General features: G+C 35.0%; 1 protein-coding gene across 1 annotated transcript in view; it reads left to right on the top strand.

The window, feature by feature from the left end:
* Positions 1-23,015, top strand: part of MAP3K5 (mitogen-activated protein kinase kinase kinase 5) — a 264,898-nt gene that overhangs the window by 75,732 nt on the left and 166,151 nt on the right. The window contains exons 2-3 of the mRNA XM_051997832.1: positions 5,186-5,325; positions 19,742-19,765. Of these exons, the coding sequence (XP_051853792.1) occupies positions 5,186-5,325; positions 19,742-19,765 (164 nt within the window). The remainder of the gene's footprint in view (positions 1-5,185; positions 5,326-19,741; positions 19,766-23,015) is intronic.

Genomic DNA, 23,015 nt, shown 5'->3' with positions numbered 1-23,015 from the left:
ACTAAATGGGTACTCATTAATTGGGGAATAGCTGAACAGGTTGTAATTTTGTAATAGAATATCATTGCCCCAGAAAAAATTGTGATTATAAGTAATTTAGATAAACTTGTTAAGACATGTATGAACTGATCCAGGAAAAAGAAAGTTTTAATTCCAGAGAATTGATGATGAAATCTTACTAGAGGGATAGACCTCAGAGATGGATTCAGAATGTTGCACACACTGACAGATATGATTAATACGTTGACTTGTTCTGTCTTTTTTTTTTTCTTTTTTTTTTGGCAGAAGGGACAGTTGTCTTGGGGAGAAAGTTATTGTATATATATGTATACATACACACACGTATATGTAAAATAACAAAAGGATTGGAGTGGGTGATTTCTAACATACTCTGATTTTGAGAGATAATTAGGCCATACAGATGGAGACAGTTGTAAAAGGCACTTGGGAATGGGAAAAATCAGGGCAGAGATTGGAGTTGATAGTAAAGGTTTTTAGAGTCTTGTAGAGAAGATAGTTGGAATTCTGAGATTAGATAAGATGTAAGGATGGAGAGAGAACAAAAGAGATATAAGACTCTTTAGTTAACTTGACTTTAATAAGCTTTAGTGAACCCTTTAATTTAGGAGATGAGAGGAAGAAAAGGACTTCAAAGAAATTCTGATGTTTTACCTCATACTTAACAGATCGGCAAAGATAACATAACAGGAAATTGATAACATTGGAGGGTCGGTAAGAAAATAAGCACATTGATGCATTCTTGGTGGGGTCTCTGAACCCACACATTCTAGAAAGCAATTTAGAATTATTCATAAAAAATTACTAAACACTACATGTCCTTTGAACCAGCTTCCCCCACTATGATCTAGCCTATATTTCCAAAAGGTTAAAGAAATAGGAAAAAATCCCATAGTGCAAATATATTTTTAGTAGCTTATTTTATGGGGGCAAAAAAACCCAACTGGAAACCAAAGGATGCTTGTTAATTGAGGAATGGATGAATAAATTGCATATATGATTGTGATGAAGCACTCCTGTAGTATAAGAAATAAAGAGATAAATCATTTCAAATAGATATGGAATGATTTCAATGAACTCATACAGGGTTGAGTAAGCAGTATCATTAGCATAGTTTAAGTTGTAATATTACAATTGTTAGTATTATAAATCAATATTATAAAAATGAACATTTCTAAAGACTTTTGTAAGCCTTTTATTATCTGGTAAAGAATGAAATAAGAAGAATTCAGGAAAACAATGTATTCAATAACAACACTGCAAAGACAAAATAGCTTTGAGACTGTAAGATCTACTCTCAATTCATTGAACATTTATACTTCCAGAGGATTGATAATGGAACATATTATCCAATTCCCAAGAGAGAGGTGATAAATTTGCATATAAAATGAGACATATGCATAAACTTTTTATGGTTCACTCCTGTCCACCTCTTCATGATCCCATTTGGGGATTTCTTGGCAAAGATACTACAATAGTTTGCCACCTCTTTTTCCAGGTAATTTTATAGAGGAGAAAACAGAGGTAAACATGGTTAAGTGACTTGCCTAGGGTCTAGCCCGAGGCTGGATTAACTCAGAAGATGTTTTCTTGACTCCAAGCCTAGCACTCAGTCCCCTGTGCTATTTATCTGCCTTACTCATGCTTATATGTGAACCTGAATGTTTATATGCATGTCTGTGCATACCTTTGTATTCATATACATGTGTGTCAGGCATAACTGAAATGGTTAACAAAAATGTATGTGTACGTGTGTGTGTATATATATATATACACATATATATTTACTCATAGCTATTGATGGAATGCATTTTGTTTGACTGCATATTTGCTATAAGGAATTCATTTTTTCCCTCTTTCTTAATGGAGTACAAAACAGGAAGGAAAAAATAGATTTCTGTTAATTAAAAAATAGTTAAAATCAGAAAGGTGGAGTTTATGTGCTATGTATGTGGAGTGTTGCACATGTTTCTAGATGAAGTCATTATATTTAGTTTTACTTTGTCACATAAAGTAGAGGGTGGGTAATCTATAAATGTTTATAAGTATAAAACACCCTAGTAAACTTTTTAAAAAATACTAAAGAGAATTCAGAAAAATTTACATGGAGAATGCATTGACATAGAAGTCAAGGAAAGAGGAAAAAAAGTTGAAGTGATTTTGGAGATGTCTTCTGTAGGATTACAGCTGATAGAACTGGAATTCAAATACAGGTCTGCTGACATTAGATTTAGCAATCCATTTTATCATATTATGAGAAATTTTTCTGAGTCATACTAATTGTAAGCCTTGATCCAGATGTTTTCCCTCTTGAAATTATAACTGAGTGTTTATAATCCTGGAGAAATGGTTCTGTTGTTGAAACGGGCTGGAAGTCAGCTGTAGCTGGTTAGAAATATTTACCTGCTAGCAGATGTGTACTATGAAGTAGGAAAAAATTGAAGCAGAAGTGTAAGTCAAGGGTCACTATAGCTGACATTTTATGACTGATTGCAATTAATCATAATAGTTTTCCATTATTAGCTTTTAAGGGTTTAGTATGCCTTAATTGCTTATCTAGAGAGCCTAATTTTATGCTTCATTGATCATATACTAAATCTGGGACAAGGGAAATAGTAGCATTGCCCAAGGTGAAAGTCAAAGACAGATGTACAAATGGAAGGCAGCATCATATGGGGGATAGATTAAAGTTTTAGAATCAGGAAGACCTATATTCAAATGTTGACTCTTATGGTCTGTGTCATCTTGGATAAGTCATTTAACCTCTCCCTGCCCTAGCAAGTTCTCTAAGATAGTAGTGTCAAACTCAAATAGAAACAGAGATCAATAATTTGTATTGATAACCCTTGCCAATGGCAGGATTAGCTGCCAATTCCCTATAAAAGGAAGGCAGTAATGTTAGAAAATTGTTGTTATTTGTCCTTTGTTCTCCAAGAAGACCATGACATCAGAGAGGTGGGAGGGCTGTGCTAGGTCACACAAAGAATGGTCTCTTTTACCTAGTCAAAAAAAAGGAATCAGGCCGGGGAAGATACAGAATATATAGCCAGTAAAGCCCAAAATATTTTGAAAGATTTCAGTGATTTCCCCTCCCCCTCCCCCCAAAATTTTTCATTCCTTCAGGTACAATACTCCCAGGTAAGAAGATGATACCCTATGGAGTAGGGAGAATGAAGATGAGAGAGAGAGGAGGGGGAGAGGAGAAGGGAGAGGGGAGAGGGAGAGGAAAAGAAGGAGGGGGAGAGAGAGAGGGAGGGAGGGACTCAGTTGGGTTCCCAATGGGGCAGCTCTATTCAAAAATGGAAGGTCTTTTCCTCCTAGATGTTTTTTGTTTGCCTCAGTTCTTACCCAGCCTTAATAACTTAATGGCCATTGCCTCAATCAAACTGAGATCTGTTAAAAACCTTGTTAAAAGGCCAAGCTCTCCACTCCATCCAAGGCCATCTCCAGTAGCCCTGATCTATATCTGGCCACTGGACCAAGACAGCTCTGGAGGAGAAAGTGAGGCAAGTGACTGCACAGCCCATCCTTACTTGAATCCAATTCACTTGAATGTTACAGCATCACTTCGTTGATATCATGGTCTTTTTCAATAACAAAGGACAAACAATAATAATATTAGAAAATAGGGAATTTGAGGATTAATGTCCTGTTTGGATTTTTTCTTTTAAGCTGATATCAGTCAACTTTATTTGCCAGAACCTGTGAACATACAATTTTGTACACTGTGCAATTCTATTTAGAGTGGTGAAAAGATATTTTGATAAATGCAGAGCTTCATTCTAGTTTTAGAAAGACTTGTGTTACATGCAGCAATTTATTTAATTCTACGACTTCTTAAAATATATCTGAAAAGGTAACAGTACCAACCATATGTCTGATGTCATGACATTCCTTTAAGAAAAGCAGTAAAATACCTCATTTTCAAAAGAATTAATCAGAATTAACATCTTCTCTAAACTGGTAACTGAGATAGAATCAGTTCTTGAGTTACTGTATATCTTTGGATTTTTTTTTTTTTTCCCATTATAAAGATAAGGAGTTGAGTTTCATTGGCATTCTAGATGCTATAGCATTTAGAAAAAGTATATTTCTACTTTATGCTTTTGAAGTCCCAAACTAATATCATTTTTTCTGTTACATTGACTTCAGAAAAACCAAGCTAATATATCTTTCTGTAATTTTTTTTGGCAGATTGTTTTAGGGGTCCAGTCATTCTGATTAATCAGGAAACTCTTCCATTCTCCCCCTTTCAGTTTAAATCTTAAGTTTTATATAAATTCTAAGTATTACATTTTAGGAAATAACTCTTTTTCATTTAAAAATATTTTTGCTTTTATTTTTTGCATTTTCTTTATATTTGTCACTTATTTTTCACTGGTTAGTGTTTTACTAGGTTTTTTTAAGCCACTGTTGTGTATTGTCTCTTACTTTTGAATGTTATGATGGAGTCTGAGGGGTTGATGTCAGTGCAAAGAAGAAATAAAGTGGGTGCAAGAAACAGATGGTGAGTGAGGTTAAAACTAAAATGAGATTTCTCTAGTGTTAGTTTTTAATATAGGAATGTGGCAGACCCCAAAAGAAAACTATATATCTGCCTTTTAAAAAGAAGCCCCCCAAAATTCCAAATGGGGAAAAATGTAATTAACTATTTTAATCATTTTTTTGGTAAATTTGCCATCCTTCTTGCCTGATGTTTGCATGAAAACTTTTAACCACTATTTTACACATTTGTTTCTCAATCATTGGACCTAGTTTCAACCTCATTATTGCATCCATAAAATGGCTTCCAAAATCAGCCATCTTCTACTGTGCCATAATTTCTCTGTGCAATGTTTTGGCTTTGCCTTTCATCACATACCATTTGATTGCGTTTCAGTGTGTTTTCAAAGATGACTGATACCCACTTTCTACCATTATTTTGTTCTTTGTTTTTCTGTGATATGTAACCATTTTCTTGTTTAAGAACTGTAGGCATGTTTAAGAAATGGGTAACCACTTCCTGATAGAATTTTGCATTCAAAATTCAAAGATAAAGGAAAGGGGGAAATCCCTATCATTTCTTCATTTCCTCTTTGAAATACTGAGTTGTTGAAACTGCCAGTGAGGCATGATTTAATGCCACCTCTTGTCAAGACTGTGTGGCTCATCTGTTTTCTTTTTTCAGATATTGCTGTGGTGGAGATGAGTGATGCTTTCCGTCAGCCTTCCTTGTTTTATCATCTTGGGGTGAGGGAGAGCTTCAGCATGGCCAACAATATCATCCTCTACTGTGATACCAATTCAGATTCTCTTCAGTCATTGAAGGTACATCTCTGTTTCAGTGTGTCTATACCTTACATTTCACAAGTACCAGTCTTTCTCACCAAATCTGAGCAATTTTGATGTATGTGAAAATCACTCTTGTTAATGTGACTTTAATGCAAACATCATTAGTTGTTTTTATGAGTTTCATATGGATAGCCAGTAGAAAAATCTGATGGCTAAAAGAACAAAAATCTAGAATAGAGTCCTCAAGACCAATTAGTGATGTGACTTAAAAAAAAAGATATTGCTCAAAGGAATTCATTAAGACTCTTAAAGAAAAAGAAAAGCTAGTTGGATAAAGAAAATTTCAGTCCAAATATGAGGTCACTAAAGAGGCCTTCATTTGGTATATCTGACACTAGATAATAATACTTTCCACTGAAAGACTTATTTTCTTTTGGGTGAAAATTGTTATCAACAATTGGATATCATGTGAAACATGATGAATTTAACATCGCTGCTTACAAATCCACGTCATGTACCTTAGACTTTTATAGACACTGAATTAACAACTGCCTTGTATTGATCTACCAGGGGTCCTCAGACTTTTAAAATAGGGGACCAGTTCACTATCCCTCAGACTGTTGGAGGGCCAGACTGTAGTAAAAACAAAAACTTTATTTTGTGGGCCTTTAAATAAAGAAACTTCATAGCCCTAGGTGAGGGGGATAAATGTCCTCAGCTGCCGCATTTGGCCCGCAGGCTGTAGTTTAAGGACCCCTGATCTCTAGACACTGCCCCACTCATATTATGTTTCAGCAACCCAATAAAGGAAGATGATCTATAGAAAGCTAATCCTTTTCTCCCAGTACATCCTCCTATGCTTTCCCTAAGATTCATCGAATATTTAATCTATTGTTAATTCTTGTTGTTTTCATCTTCACATGTTTCATATGTTCTCTTATATCTACTCATACAGCCATCACCCCATCACTTTGGGCCTGGAGTATGGCAATAAATAACCTTCTAATTGGTATCCCAGACCCAAATCTCTCCTCCCTCCAGGCCTTAATTTAGCTACCAAAGTGATTTTCCCAAAGCAAAGCTCTTCTCCTTCCTACCCTTTCTACAATAAACTCCAGTGTCTTCTTATTACTTCCAGAATCAAATGTAAAATCTTCTGTTTGGCACTTAAACCTCTTGCAGTACTTTACTCCTCTCCATATATTCTACAATCTGGTTACACTGACTTCCTTGCTGTTCTCATACCCCTTAGTTCATCTTTTATCTGGATTTCTAAAAGGTTCTCCTTCCCACATTCCCCCTCTTGTTTTTGGAAATTCCATCTTCTTCAAGAGATCCTTCTGAGTTCTTCAGTTGCTGGTCCCATTCCTTCTGCACCTTTCCTCTCCTCTGTATAACCTGGATATAGTTAATTATTATTATTATTTTTAATATTTTATTTTATTTTATTTAATAATAACTTTATATTGACAGAATCCATGCCAGGGTAATTTTTTACAACATTATCCCTTGCACTTGCTTCTGTTCCGATTTTTCCCCTCCCTCCCTCCACCCCCTCCCCTAGATGGCAAGCAGTCCTATATATGTTAGATATGTTGCAGTATATCCTAGATACAATATATGTTTGCAGAACTGAACAGTTCTCTTGTTGCACAGGGAGAATTGGATTCAGAAGGTAAAAATAACCCGGGAAGAAAAACAAAAATGCAGATAGTTCACATTCGTTTCCCAGTGTTCTTTCTTTGGGTGTAGCTGCTTCTGTCCATCATTTGTCAATTGAAACTGAGTTAGGTCTCTTTGTCAAAGAAATCCACTTCCATCAGAATACATCCTCATACAATATCATTGTTGAAGTATATAATGATCTCCTGGTTCTGCTCATTTCACTTAGCATCAGTTCATGTAAGTCTCTCCAAGCATCTCTGTATTCATCCTGCTGGTCATTTCTTACAGAACAATAATATTCCATAACATTCATAGACCACAATTTACCCAGCCATTCTCCAATTGATGGGCATCCATTCATTTTCCAGTTTCTAGCCACTACAAACAGGGCTGCCACAAACATTTTGGCACATACAGGTACCTTTCTTTTCTTTAGTATTTCTTTGGGATATAAGCCCAGAAGTAACACTGCTGGATCAAAGGGTATGCACAATTTGATAACTTTTTGGGCATAATTCCATATTGCTCTCCAGAATGGTTGGATTCGTTCACAGCTCCACCAACAATGCATTAGTGTCCCAGTTTTCCCACATCCCCTCCAACATTCATCATTATTTTTTCCTGTCATCTTAGCCAATCTGACAGGTGTGTAGTGGTATCTCAGAGTTGTCTTAATTTGCATTTCTCTGATCAATAATGATTTGGAACACTCTTTCATATGAGTGGTAATAGTTTCAATTTCATCCTCTGAAAATTGTCTGTTCATATCCTTTGACCATTTATCAATTGGAGAATGGCTTGATTTCTTATAAATTTGAGTCAGTTCTCTATATATTTTGGAAATGAGGCCTTTATCAGAACCTTTAACTGTGAAGATGTTTTCCCAGTTTATTGCTTCCCTTCTAATCTTGTTTGCATTCGTTCTGTTTGTACAAAGGCTTTTTAATTTGATGTAATCAAAATTTTCTATTTTGTGATCAGTAATGGTCTCTAGTTCATCTTTGGTCACAAATTTCTTTCTCCTCCACAAGTCTGAGAGATAAACTATCCTGTGTTCCTCTAATTTATTTATAATCTCGTTCTTTATGCCTAGGTCATGGACCCATTTTGATCTTATCTTGGTATATGGTGTTAAGTGTGGGTCCATGCCTAGTTTCTGCCATACTAATTTCCAGTTATCCCAGCAGTTTTTATCAAATAATGAATTCTTATCCCAAAAGTTAGGATCTTTGGGTTTGTCAAACACTAGATTGCTATAGTGGACTATTCTGTCTTGTGAACCTAACCTTTTCCACTGATCAGCTCATCTATTTCTTAGCCAATACCAAATGGTTTTGGTGACCGCTGCTTTATAATATAATTTTAGATCAGGTACAGCTAGGCCACCTTCATTTGATTTTTTTTTTCATTAATTCCCTTGAGATTCTCGACTTTTTATTGTTCCATATGAATTTTATTGTTACTTTATAGTTAATTATTTATACATTGCATCTCCCATTAAGTGATGAATACTTGAGAGAAGGGCAGGGATTATTTTTGCCTTTCTTTGTATCCTTACTCCTTAGTACAATGCCGGTACATAGTAAATGCTTCATAAATGCTTATTGATTAATAATAATCATTTTGTTGTTATTAAGTCATTTTGCAGCCATGTCCAACTCTTTGAGAGTTACATCCTATATGTGTGTGTGTATATATATTTAGTTTGTGTATTGTTTACTGTAATCTCCATTAAAAGTGAATTCTATGAGGGAAGGGATTGTTTTTGCTTGCTTTCTTTATATTCCCAGCACTTAGTACAACATTGTTGTTGTTCATTTGAGTCATGTCCAATTTTTTATGACCCCATTTGAGGTTTTCTTGGCAAAGGGACTAGAGTGGTTTGCCATTTCCTTCTCCAGCTCATCTGAAAGGAAGGAAACTGAGGCAAACATATTGAAGTAATTTGCCCAGAGTCACATAGCTTAGTAAATGTTTGAGGTCAAATTTGAAGTCAGAAAGATGAGTCTTCCTGGCTCCATGCCTGGTGCTCTATCCACTGCGCCATTTAATTGCTATTAATAATGATGATGATGAAGAAGATATATATATTGCCATTGGACTTTGACTCTGGATGAGAGTGTAAGGCTGATGACTTTGCTCAATTCTGCTTCGCTTAAATCTTGACAGAAGTCAAGACATATCCCACTGTGATGTCATTGATCCTCTCTGAAAATGAAGGATAAACAAATAGCACTTAAAAGTTTGTCTGAAAAATGCTTCCCAAACATTATCTCATTTTAAGTTCATAACAATTCTGAGAGGTAGGTGCTGTTTGTATTCCTAATGACAGATGATATGGCAGATTATAAAGGTGAAGCACGCAGAGATTGAATGACCTGTCCAGGATCTCACAGGTAGTAAGTGCCTGAGGTTGGATTTAAATTTAAGTTTTCCTGGCTCCAGGTCCAGCCACTTTCTACTCCCTGTGCTACTTAATTGCCTTAGCTATTCCTCAAAATTTAGCCATTATAAGATCTCAAGTTTGGCACGATCATTACATTTCCTCTGAGCAAATTTGAACTGATCCTCGCAGAACTATTTAATGTTTCAATAAAGACTGCTATTATCTTCAGTCCCTCCAAAAACTCTAAGTTATTAGAGCCTTATAACCTCGTCCCTACTAATAAATGTCTCTCCAAAGTCTAAATCTATTTAGAACTTTTAAGTCAATCAACCTTTATTAAGTGCTTGCTATATGCCAGGCACTCTGCCAAGCACTGGGGATACAAAAAAGTAAAAAATAGTCTTTGCCCTCAAGAATCTCACAATATAATGGGAAGACAACACAGATAAAATAGATATATAGATATAGGATAAATAGGAAATAATTAACGTGGGGAAAGCACTCACATTAAGAGGGATTAGGAAAACCTTAGTGTCATTTTTGTTTTGTAACTTGACCAATGCTTAGCTCTTCACCCCTGGAATCAGGAGGACCTACGTTCATATATGGCCTCAAGACATTTAATAGCTAATTCTAGGTATCCTTGCATTCCCTTTTCTGCTATTTCCTGTCACTTCTTCTCTCGCCCCTTATTTTTTTCTTCCCACTCATATATTTACTTTCTCATCAGTTGAATTTCTCAGTGATTCAGTTCAATATTGATTAGATGTGATGAATCATTGAAAAGGGTGTCACTCTAACCTGTTAAAGTTCCTGATTGAAGAGAGTTATAGTGACATGCTGATATTTATAAGTCTCTCCCCCTCACCACTACACATACCCTATCCCAATCTCCCAACCCCTAGGATGTTCACCCTCTGAGAAGAAGACTTTTTATTTTTACCATATTTTGGTATAGACTGGCTTTTTTGTTTTCTTTCCACTAGAAAGTGGTAGGTTAGAGGTCTCCGGGCAGATCTGAAAAGAGTTCTAGCTTTTTGTTGACAGGATATGGTTAAACTAAAAATATGAAAAAGACCAAAACATTAACTATCTTTCTCTTCTCACGAGGGCAAGGACATAATTAGAACCACAGTCTCCAAAGTTACTGTATTATATATCTTCTGCTTACTTAGGATGATTACTGAAAAGCCTGGAATGTATGCAGTGAGACCAGGCTGTTTTCATTTTGACCTATTGGTTGGTATTGAAGAAGAAAGGATTCTCACTGTCAGCAAAATCCCCCAGGGAATGCACAGAAGAGTTGGCATTTTTTAAAAAAGGAAAACGTTTGCAAGTTTTTGAGGAACAACTGACAGGACCACAATGAGATGTAGATGGGTGTGAATAAAATCCACATCTGAAATAGGTTTAAAATTTGGTTGCTAAGTAATAATTGGATTACATCAGTATCGAATTAGGGATGTGCTGCCTTTAACAGATAATTCACACTCATCTTTCAAAGCCATAAATGCTACTTTATATCCTATGGATTGGGGGAAGAGTTAGTTTTTGTCAGCACAGTATCCGGCATATAGTAGGTGCTTAATAAATGCTTATTGAATTGAGTCATTTTATGTTATTTTTTTAATTCTAAGAACAGATTGTTAAGCACTGGGAAGACAGTCGATGTTATGGGAGAATCATTTTCATATCATACTGTTGTTATAGCTTATTAGATTTTTTATTGTACAAACCTCCAGAGTACTCTCTTACATTATTTGCCTTATACCAAAAGAATTGGAGGAACCATTGTGGGGTGGTAATAAGGAGGTAGAAAAGTAAAAGGAAAGAAGGTGAGAGGGAAAGAGGAGGAAAGGACAGATTAGTTTGAAGAGCAGGATTTACATTCTGTTGAGAAGGGAAAAGTGGTAGAATTTTTTCCCTTTGTTTTCTCCAATATGTAAATTAGGTCAAAATTTGGAGAGAAAGGTTAGAAATGCAAAAAGAGCATTTGATAATAAGACATAGTGGGTGTAGACAAATTATGAGAGAGATTGTAATCTAAGTGGCTTCTACAGGATTGAGATAATTATGCTGATACGTCTTTTTTTTTTTTTTTTTTTTTTTTTCCTACACAGAACAATTTAAACTTAAACTCTAACCCCTTTTGATTCCATTTGACTTTCTTTGGGTTTTAAGAGGGAAAAGGAATTGCTGTCTCTCTTATTTTCTCTCTTCCTATTATCAGACAACCATAAACTTTGGTAAATACTTCTTTATCTCTTCTGTCAACAAGGATGATATGTATAACATTATTAGCTAATGAACCTCAATATGTTTTTAGTCTCTTTTTCTTAATTGGCTATAGTAGTGGTTAGAGAGAGTAGTATTTTACTTCATTACTTTCTCTTGCAACATTTAAATAGATTCCATGTTCATTTTATCCATTACAGTGGTAAATGTAACGACTCTACCTGGGGATCAATGTTGTGTGGTGGTTTGTGGTAACTAAATCAGAGCTGAAATATAATAATTATATTAGATTATTCTTCATTCAAGAAATCAAACATTTTTTCTTTTAAGCACTGCATGAAAAGTCACTTCATTAAAACAAACAGAAAAGATTTCATGGAGTTTTTCTGTAGTTATTTATAGTGATACTTGCTCCTTGACTAATCAGTTGAATTGTATAAACTATGACTAACGTCCTTACACTAGCTGACTGCCTAATCATTATCCAGAGAGGTCTGGCTTGTGTTAAGAAATGGAAGAACAAACCTAAATGTGCAGAATTTTCTGAAATATTCTTAAAAACTAGCAGCTCTTAGCAATTTTGGTGCTTCTCCTAGCCTAGTTAATGAATAGAACTTCTGTAAAATTTAACCTTCCTTGTCTAGCTACTTATATTTTATAACTTTTTTTTCAATTAAACATCAATATTTTCAATTAAATTATCATTACCTATATTTTGTAAATTTTAAAAAATTAAACAAAATATATTGAAAATTTAAGTCGTGTCCTGTAACTGGAGATTAGTGGAAGACCCTCATATTCTTACTGGGCTCAATTCAAAATGGCAAATAATATCAATTTATAATACTGAGTTGTATTATATATATAGAGATTGTTGAACTTTTAGTTCAACTAGTTCTTAGAGATTAGTTCTTAACTCTATGTGTATAATACAATCTGATTACAACCATGAACCCTTTCTCAGAATAAGATTTTTAAATGAATCAATTAAAATGTATGGGATTACAAAATAATCCAATTATTTTAAAATAGTAATCAAATGATTGAAAAAAATCAAATTCATAGTAACTCAGGTTGAGAAAGTCTGATATTAAGGCAGTGTAATTAATGGATAAGATGCTGAGGTTGTAGTCCAGGACAGAGTGTGACCCAAATCATATTAATATGTAATTGGGAAATATTTAATAAAATAAATAAAAATAAAGTAATACATAGATAATATTACATTTTAAAATGAAGCCAGTATGGCCACAAGAATCCTTATGTGCAGATGAGTGACCCAGTTTCTATTTGAATTTGACACCACTGGTTGAGAATTTGTTGTTATCATTGCTCAACCATTTCAGTTTTCTTACTGTTTGTGACCCCATTTGGGGTTTTATAAAAGATAGTGGAGTAGTTTGCAGTTCCTTCTCCTGTATGTTTCCATTTTATATAGATGAGGAACTAAGGCAAAAAAGGATTAAGTGACTTCCCTAAGTTCATATAGTAAGTGTCTGAGGGAAGATTTGAACTCATGGCTTCCTGAATGCAGGCCTGGTAATCTATCCACTGCACCACTTAACTACCCCAAAGTAGTCTATTATTGTGGTTTTCAAATTTTTGTCCTCAGTATTTTTATACTATTAAAAATTACTAAAAAAATAAAAAAATAATTACTGAGGATATGTCTAAAAGATTTTTGTTTCTATGGATTATATTTATGAATACTTACCATATTAGAAATAAAAACTAATTTTGAATTTGTAAACCTTCTGAAAGGGTTTCAGAGATCTCAGGATTCTCTGGACCACATTTTGAGAACTACTGGTCTGGAATAAATGGGCTCAGTTCCAGCTAATGACATTTATATTATCATAGGTTTAGAGCTAGAAGTGATGTTAGAAAACCTTTGATTCAATAGTCCTTCATTTTACAAATGAGGAAATTGTGTGAAAAGATCATATCCTTTATTAGAAGATTAGTGGTCTAATAAGAGCAATTTTATTATCAACTTCATTCTTCAATTGAATTTTCAGCCTGTTCTTTGGTGAAAGAAATTAGCTTCTAGAGAGCTCTTATACGTGGAAATGCTGTCTAACTTTTCTTAATCTTTGAACTTCCACTTCCTTTCCTCATATTTTACTTTCTTTATACCTAGCCTAGATTAAATCAACTAGGACAAGATTGGAATTTAACAAGTTCTTTTTTTAAAATAAAATTCTTATTTGTCTAGAGGTATAAAATTTTAGCTTAATAATGACAGTTTCACTAAATTCTTATCAGTGCTTTATAAATGGCATCCCAGAATCGTTTAATCCTTTCCATAATCACCAGGGCCACACCTTCCACATATTTCATTGTACTCCCCAAGCTTCCCAGGCTTTTTATCTTTCTTTCTCAATATCTCTCCTGTGCCAATTTACTTGATTATAGTAATATTAATAATTGTTATTATAATACAGCACTTGACAAGTTGTTATAGTCTTTCTTTTATTTTAGAAGTGATCAGAATTTATTTACTTGTAGAAAATAGATAAATACAAGGAAGAGGAGGTAAAGAACACCTTGGACACAAAGACTGCAGATAAGAACTTACATATTTGGCCTGTTGTCCATTTGGCATTGGTAGATTCTCCAGTTTATAGAAGCAGAAGGAAGACTTTGGAATTGGGCAGTATGTATACATTTACAGAGTGGTATTTCCTAATTCAGATCTATCCATATCTCTTCACCTCTTCAATAAATTCCAGTGGCTCGCTATTATTACCTCTAGAATCAAAGATAAAACCTCTGTTTGGTATTCAAAGCCCTTCATAACCTCTCCCCTTCACTTTTCCAGTACTCTTATGCTTTATTGCATAAAGCAGGAACACTGGCCTCCCTGCTGATTCTCAAACAAGATATCCTTTCTTCTGACTCTGGATATTTTCATTGGGCAACCCTCACATCTGAAATGTCCCCTAGCCTGTGGAATAGTAGGTAATGATAATGTGGAGAATATGCTTTTTTATGAGAAAGAGGTGAATACTGATGACGTTGACTTAAGTCACTTATATTGTTCCAGTAATAAGTCTGTTAATTCCCAGTGGTGTCCCTCCCCTCCCCTAAAGTAGTAGGATAATTACTTTAGCCTTTTGTCCTAGCTTCAGTTTGAAAAGTGCCATATGACATATAGGTAAAGATACAATTATACCATGAAATCTAAATAAAAGGGATTAGCAATGAGATGCACTGTGTGTTCAATTGCTTTGAAAGTTAATTTCTTGACTTTGGTTCTCATTTGCTTTGACATTAATGAGCAATTAATGACATAATTGCTTATTTTTCTGGATCAGTTAATATATGTATATATATGTGTGTATAAAATATGTATATACATATATGTATATATATAATATACATTACATATACATAAAATATATACACATACACACACACATACATACACACACACACACACACACACACACACACACACACACACACAGGATGGAGGGAACTAGCTGGCTTAGTGGTAAAGTGTTGGTCCTGGAGTCAGGAAAGTCTGCCTTGGACATGTATTATCTGTGTGATCCCAGCCAAGTCATTTACCTTTAATCTTCTGAAGAACAAAATGGCATACCTCTCCAGTACTTTTGCCAAGAAACCTCCCTGCAAGATCCCCATGAAGTCACACAGAGGTTGACACAATTAAACAACTGAACAACAGCAGCAACAAACAGTAAATAGAAGGAAAGCTCTACATAGGGACTGGGAAAAGATTTTGTTCCTTGTTTTCTCAGTGCTTAATATAATGCCTATCCCATAGTAGTTGCTTGATAAATAAATGCCTGTCCTTGACTTAATGCTGAATATAATTTCTCACTCCCCAAAAAGGAAGGTCTTGGAAGAATGCTTTGAGAATGAATCGGATTTTATGGCAAGCCCATGAATTTTCATTCACTACCACTCAAATATTATTTGTGGAAGAGGCCTTTATGTGCTGTTTTTAATCTTTTCACTTATAGACTTGTTAGATAACAAGTTTTCTGAGATTTTTTATTTAGCTCTAGGTTATTTATACACTTCAGTGTTGGAAAGCCTAGCGTTTATGCTTCTAATTTCTTCCTCCTTCTTTTCTTTCAGGCTAATTAGCACAAATTAACTTCTCCTTGTATTCCTACCTGGACAGTTTGTACATTTTCTTTCTAAGATCTTTGTGACATGCTCTGTAGCACACACTACATTTTTCGTGCTAAGTTAAGATGCCCAGAATGTTATCTGTTTTTAATTATGTCACAGTAAGTAGGAGAGCTGCTGAATATCCACGTTTTTAGGTACTATCACAAGCTCCTGATAACTATTTGTACCTCAAGGAGAACAATTTGTTTCTCTTTGATAGTTTGATTTTGATGTGGTAGATTATTATAGAAAGTTTCTAAATTTATTTTTTTTTCATTCTATAATACATTAAATGGCAGGAAGAAGACAAATGAGAGATTTGGGAGATTTTCTCAACCTTGTCATTCTTCAGGAAAATGTTAAATTTTAACCAACTACAGCAGGAATTGCTTTTTCTGCCAGGGTGTATCAGTAATTTGAGCTCATGTGTAGGTTAGAGGTCACATTTACCTGTTTATCACCAAAGCTATTGTTCCCCACTTTCATTGCTGTACCTCCCTCAGCAGGAGGGCATGCTAGGAAAGTTTGGGAACCTCTTGCCTTCCAATAAAAAAGCCCGTCTTAGTGATGGCTGTAGGGGATCTCCTGTTCTGTGCATTATAGTTAAGTCATAATAGAACGTTCAGTAACATGAGGAGGAGAAGAAAAGCAGTAATATTATATGAGTGCACACATGTGTAGGATTGATATACACACATCTATAACCAAGTCAAGTCAACAGGCATTTATAAATATGCTAGGAACTGCACCAAACACTAGAGATACCAAAAAACAAACAAAAAACAGAAAAAAAGAAAAAAATCCCTTTTCTCATGGAGTTTAGGATTTAATAGAAGTAAACAATTATGCACAAACAAAAGAAGAGGAAGTATGAAGATTGGAAAAGGCTATTTGCAAACAATGGGATTTTAGCTGAAGTAAGCCAAAGTAGGATGCCAGGTGAGGAAGATGGGGGATCAGAGACAGCTAATACAAATGCATAGAGTAGAGAATGTGGCTTGTGCAAGGAATAACCAATATTAGATTTCAGAGTACAAGTTGGATAGGAAGGGGTAGGAAAACTCAGAGAGGTAGGAATGGTAATGAAAGGCTTTAAAAGCCAGAAGATTTATGTTTTTTCCTAGTGCCATATACTAAGCCCTTGCTCTGCTGCTTCCTTGTGGTCTAGAGGTAATTGTGGGTTTTCAGTGTTTGTGCCACCCAACATAGAACTGCCAACTTGAAGAATTTCAAGTGTGGGCTCTGTGATATGGATCATTTGAGAGCCAGCCTACCTAAATTCGTCAAGACTTATCAACAGATCTCAATAACTAGGTCCATACAAGATCCATTCTCTCTGAAGAGCTTTGGAATCCATTGTGAGACATGGGAGACACTGTCACAGGATTGTCCATCATGGTGAGCCCACTATGCACTGTGCATGAGTAAAACAGAATTATAGTAGTTCAAAAGAAACATGAGAAGTGCAAATTTAGAGCCATTTCTATTCCAAATCTTCATATGGAGTACTTAAATTTAACTTAAAGTAGAGCCTTCCAAGGCTATTGATCTGATTAACCACAGTGTAGGATACATTCTACCTTGACTCCAATGCAGTAATGTCATTTTAATTACTGCATGCATATTTCCCCATAATTTTAGATTGTGCTCATAGAATGACAGGAATTTAATGGCTAGGGTGACAGCAATTGAATAAAAAAAGTCTGCTAACACTTATGATATATATATGTGTGTGTGTGTAATATGATATTTTTAAAAGAAAGCTGTAACAGTATACTGCTGAGGTCTAGATTTGGGATAACTAAATGAAATTAGGGTTTAGTTGAGGTCTAGTGGCAGGTTTGGGGTACAGGGAGTCAAACAGAGCTCCCCTGCAACCCATTGTATTCGGCACAAGGATACGGTGGTAAATGAAGTCTAGTAGGGCGCAGGTCCCCAATAAAAGCATTTATTGGCTGGAAAAGCTAGATTGATAAAAGAAGTTTATTATGGGGTTTGGAAGCAAGGTTAAAGTATAGGCAAAGGTAGAGAAAAGGAGGGCACCGGACAGAGGGTCCAGTGGACAGAGGGTCCTGACATGGCTAGCATATTTGGGCCCTCTGCAAAGAGAGGGTCCCAGCGTGTCCCTTTTATAATGGGAGATTTAGCTAGAGGGGCCCTGTGGGTGTAGCCCCAAAGTTGGCTCAGATCCGATGGGGGCTGGGACAGGTGCTGATCTTCTATTGGAATTCAAAGGGACCAGAATTTGTGAATCAAAAGGTAATTATATTAACTGGGGGGGGGGTGGGGGGGGAGGGGGGAATCAGAAAGATAGGAATCTTAAAGGGATCACATCCACATCAGTACTTCAGGGGTTTGGAGAAGAGAGTAAGAATATTAAAAATGGGAGGGAATCAGAGAAGGCTTGAGTAAGGAAGTTCTATTGAAAGTTGGGCCTTAGAGCAGAAGTAGTAGGATTTCAACTAGAGCTGAAGTAGGGATGGAGACTTGCTTTATCCTTATCTTAAGAAAGCATTTATTAAATACCTACTATGTATCACATGTTTTCAGGCGTTGGGTTCTTGGAGAGCTGGCAGGACACTAAGAGGCTGGATGTGTTACACAGGCTCACACAGCCAATATTTGTCAAAGGAGGGATTTGAACCTTTCTATTATTGATTCTCAGGCTGGCTCTCTAATCGACTCCACAGAGTCTCTAGATATGAGGTAATTACCAAGTAATTTCTGGGTGGGGACAACAGGGTTAGGCTAATAGCAACTGTGGAGATTAGAATAGACTTTGTATTTGGAAGCTATTCAAATTATTGAATAAATAATAAATATATTTAAAGTGATATAAACATTTTAAAATTGGAATGCTTAAATAAGCCTATTCCCTGAAACGAAGCCTTGAAGCAAGCCAGGGATGCTGAGTAGCAGGAATAAGGAAGTGGTGGTTATCTTCTACACATAACAGCAAAAAAGATAATTGTAGTTGAAAAGTAGAATTAAGGAAAAGGAGCAATATGCAGAAATTCTAGAAAAATATCAATTTGTAAAAGACTTTAAATGACAAAGAAGAATTTGCATTTTATTATGGAGGGAATTGGGACCCATTGGATCTTCTTGAACAAGGGAGGGACATTATTAGGATTCTCAGTTCAACAAGTATGTGGAGGAAGAATTCAAGAAAGCAGATGTGGGAAGATCAACTAGGAAGTTATTGCACGTATCCAGGTGAGAGATGACAAAAGCTGATAAAGAAGGATAACATCGTAAAGTATGTCACTGAGGTGCAATTGTTGATGGTTGTCAGCTGTTTGGGTATGGGAGTGAGGGATATAGGAGAATTCATTGAAGATGATTGAGATTGTGAATGTCATCCACTGGATGGATGGTGGATGGTCAACCAAACAGGAGAGTTAGGAAAGGGAAAGTTTGGAGGAGGGAATGGGGAAGGATAATTAATTTTTTGGTGAACGTGTTGAGTTTAACATACCTGCAGGACAATCAGTTGGAAACATGGAGTAGGAAATTAGTGATGCAGGACAGAAACTCAGGAGAGCATTATTCTTGCAACATTAATCATATAGATCATTCCTAATCCACAGAAAAAAAAGAGAGAGACGGAGAGTGTGTGTTTGTTTTAAATTATATTCTCTTGGAACTGTTCGGTTCTGCAAACATATACTGTATCTAGGATATACTGCAACACATCTAACATATATAGGACTGCTTGCCATCTAGGGGAGGGGGTGGAGGGAGGGAGTGGAAAAATCGGAACAGAAACGAGTGCAAGGGATAATGTTGTAAAAAAATTACCCTGGCATGGATTCTGTCAGTATAAAGTTATTATTAAATAAAATAAAATATTTTTTTAAAAATTTATGTTCTCTTAAATATCTTGAATATTAATAGAACCTTTGATTGTATTTAAATGTTTTAATACTTTCGTTCCTTTGACATTTCAACTTAGTATAACATTCTCTTTACAAAGTGTTTGACTTTATTTTATGTTTAATGCATATCATTTTTATTTTGCAGGAAATCATTTGTCAAAAGAATACCGTGAGTATTTTATTTTTATGGTATATATGCAAATTTGCAATTCCTTTTATTGATTCTTTGGAGCAAATGAACTTTTCTTCTTTCATAAACATCTAATTAAAAATAAAATAAACATTTAATTACTATTTTTATTCTATGCTTTATTCTCCTTTAAAATAATAGTTTTAAAATAGTTTTCCAGTATCTCTGGGGCAGTAGAAAAATTGTCATTTTATTTTATTTTTTTTAAAAAATCAACCCAATAAAGTGAAACATTATCTTACTCTATGTATTTAGGAGGTAGTGCTAATGTCTGCCTCAGTGAATTGGGTTACAACAAGCTTTTTCTGTGTTTCAGAAGCTCTACTTTGATAATGAATTTATGTGACTATGAGCAGCAATATAATATTTTTTATTGCATTGCCTAGTTATTTATTACCTGGGTTTCTCAGATAACATAAGTAGTCAGAGACTTATTAATGCAGTGCTTTCTAAATTGGCATCTGTGGAACACATTCCCTACCATGTGAATTAGGGTGCTGTGGGAAGATTTTGATGATAGCAATATTACTTTCATCAAACTATTAATATCAAATTATATAGTTATAAAATACAATGTTATATATAACATTTTTCATAAAATATGCTTCATTTTCTTGTTCTCCTTTTTTGTGAAAATATATATTTTCCCATCCCTCCCTTCCTTCTTCCTATAATATTACCTTTCTTTAAATTCTCTTGGGTAAATATTTATGGTTTCAATCAATGTATTTTAAGTGTAAAAATAATATATAGTACTAATTCATTTAGAAGGTGCTGGTTTTTCTTTTGCACTGATTCATAGATGAGCATGTTGATATGATATAGTGTCCTTAGTGATTCAGAAACTTAAAAAAATTTTAATAGTATTTTATTTTTCCAAATACATGCAAAGATAGTTTTCAGCATTTACCTTTACAAAGCCTTGTGTTCTAAATTTTTCTCCCTCTCCCCCAACAAAACAGCAAGTAATCCGATATAGGTTAAAAATGTAGAATTCTTCTAAACATATTTTCATATTCATTTTTCTCCTTAAAGAAAAATCATATCAAAAGGAGGAAAAAAACAACAAACAACAAAAGTGAAAATACTATGCTTTGATCCACATTCAGTTTCTATAGTTATCTCTCTGAATATAAATGGCACTTTCTATCACAATTGGAATTGCCTTGAATCACCTCATTGTAAAAAAGAAGGAAGTCCCTCACAGATGATCATCATATAATCTTGTTGTTATTGTGTACAGCGTTCTCTTAGTTCTGTTCACTTCACTTAGCATCAGGTTTTTCTGAAATCAGCCTGCTCAACATTTCTTATAGAACAATAATATTCAATTACATTTCTATACCATAATTTATTCAGCTATTCACCAATTTCTAGTTCTTTGACATTACAAAAAGGGCTGTCACAAACATTTTTGATGCAGAATTTTTAATGTTACCAAACAGAAGAAGACTTGTGGGGAAATAGTGAAATAAGAAGTAATAAAGATTCTGTGAATGGAAAGGAATAAGTTGTCAGATATGTCACCAAATGAAAGAACTATCAGTAATCAGTACTGTTTGGCCATGTTAGAGAATTAATTCTGACCCTGTCTGAAATGATTGTCTAGAAGGGGAAGGAAAAGCAAATATATAAGAAAGACGCTTTAGATAGGTATTTCAGTGTTAAGACCCGTTTCCTTTGATTTAGAGCTAGAAAAGACTTTAGGGGTCATCTCATTCAATCCCATTATTATAAATGTGGAAACCCCAGCCCAGTGAAAATGCTGTGAAAGATGGAAAGATGAAGACAATCCAGTCATTTTCCCTAAGCAATTTGTAGCTTAGTAGGGAAAGACAAGACAAAAGTATACACATAATTATAATACAAGACAGAATTTGTTAGAGCAGCCAAAAAAGTTAATTGATCTAGGATAGTATTTTAAAAGACATAGCTTTCAGGATTAGGAAGTGTTGTCTTTTTGTTCTCCACCCAGGACCACACAGAGGGAAGAGCACAATTTAAGGATATTGAGCAACTGAAGTGTCAAAGTGGGCTCTGGTCCTGAAGTCAGGAAGCCTCATTTCCTGAGTTCAAATCTGGCCTCAGACACTTATTAGCTGTTTGACTCTAGGCAAGTGACTTAATCCTGTTTGCTTTATTTTCCTCATCAATAAAATGAACTAGACAAGGAAATCATTTCAGTAGACGACTCCAGAATCTTTGCCAAGAAAATCCCAAATAGAGTCACAAAGAGTTGGACATTACTGAAATGACTGAAAAACAACAAAGGATGTCCAAAGGAGGAGAGAGCCAAATTGTGTAAAAGACCTTGAGTTTCCCCAAGTTATATAGGGATAGGTCAAGGTATTGAGGATACTTGGTGAGGGAAACTGTGATAAATGTACTCAAGAATTTAAAAGGCTATCTGTCCAGGAGAAGTAATTAGACTTGCTCTGCTTGGCCTGAGGCAACCTGAAACAATAAATGGGAGTTTTAAGGGCTAATATAGGTTTGATGCTGTAACAGAGTTTAATGGGCTAACTTGGGTGCTAAGACATGCTCCTTGTAGAAGAAGTGGCACTTAGACTACAACTTGTTTTTTTTTTTTTTAATTTGTAAATCTTTTTTTTTATTTTGAAAAAAAATATCTTTACAACATTATCCCTTACACTCACTTCTGTTCCGACTTTTTCCCTCCCTCCTTCCACCCCTCTCCTAGATAGCAAGCAGTCCTTTACATGTTAAATAGGTTACAGTATATCCTAGATTCAATATATGTGTGCAGAACCGAACAGTTCTCTTGTTGCACAGGAAGAATTGGATTCAGAAGGTTAAAAATAACCTGGGAAGAAAAACAAAAATGCAAACAGTTTACATTCATTTCCCAGTGTTCTTTCTTTGGGTGTAGCTGCTTCTGTCCATCATTGATCAATTGAAACTGAATTAGATCTTTTTGTCAAAGAAATCCACGTCCATCAGAATACATCTTCATACAGTATCGTTGTTGAGGTATATAATGATCTCCTGGTTCTGCTCATTTCACTTAGCATTAGTGTAGATGATATAATGGATAAAATTCCCAGCCAGAAACCATAAAGGCCAGAATTTAAATGTGACTTGAGACACCAGCTTTGTGATTCTGTACAAGTCCTTTCTATTTGTCTCTTCCTCAGCTCTAAATTAAAGACCTCCCAAGAATAGTTGAGAGCATAAAATCAGATGATATTTGTTAAGCACTTAACGTAGT

This window comes from Antechinus flavipes, chromosome 4 (genome assembly GCF_016432865.1).
Source record: "Antechinus flavipes isolate AdamAnt ecotype Samford, QLD, Australia chromosome 4, AdamAnt_v2, whole genome shotgun sequence".
NCBI classification, from domain to species: domain Eukaryota; kingdom Metazoa; phylum Chordata; class Mammalia; order Dasyuromorphia; family Dasyuridae; genus Antechinus; species Antechinus flavipes.
Note: the sequence above shows the minus strand (reverse complement) of the source record. Positions and strands in the feature narration are given on the sequence as shown.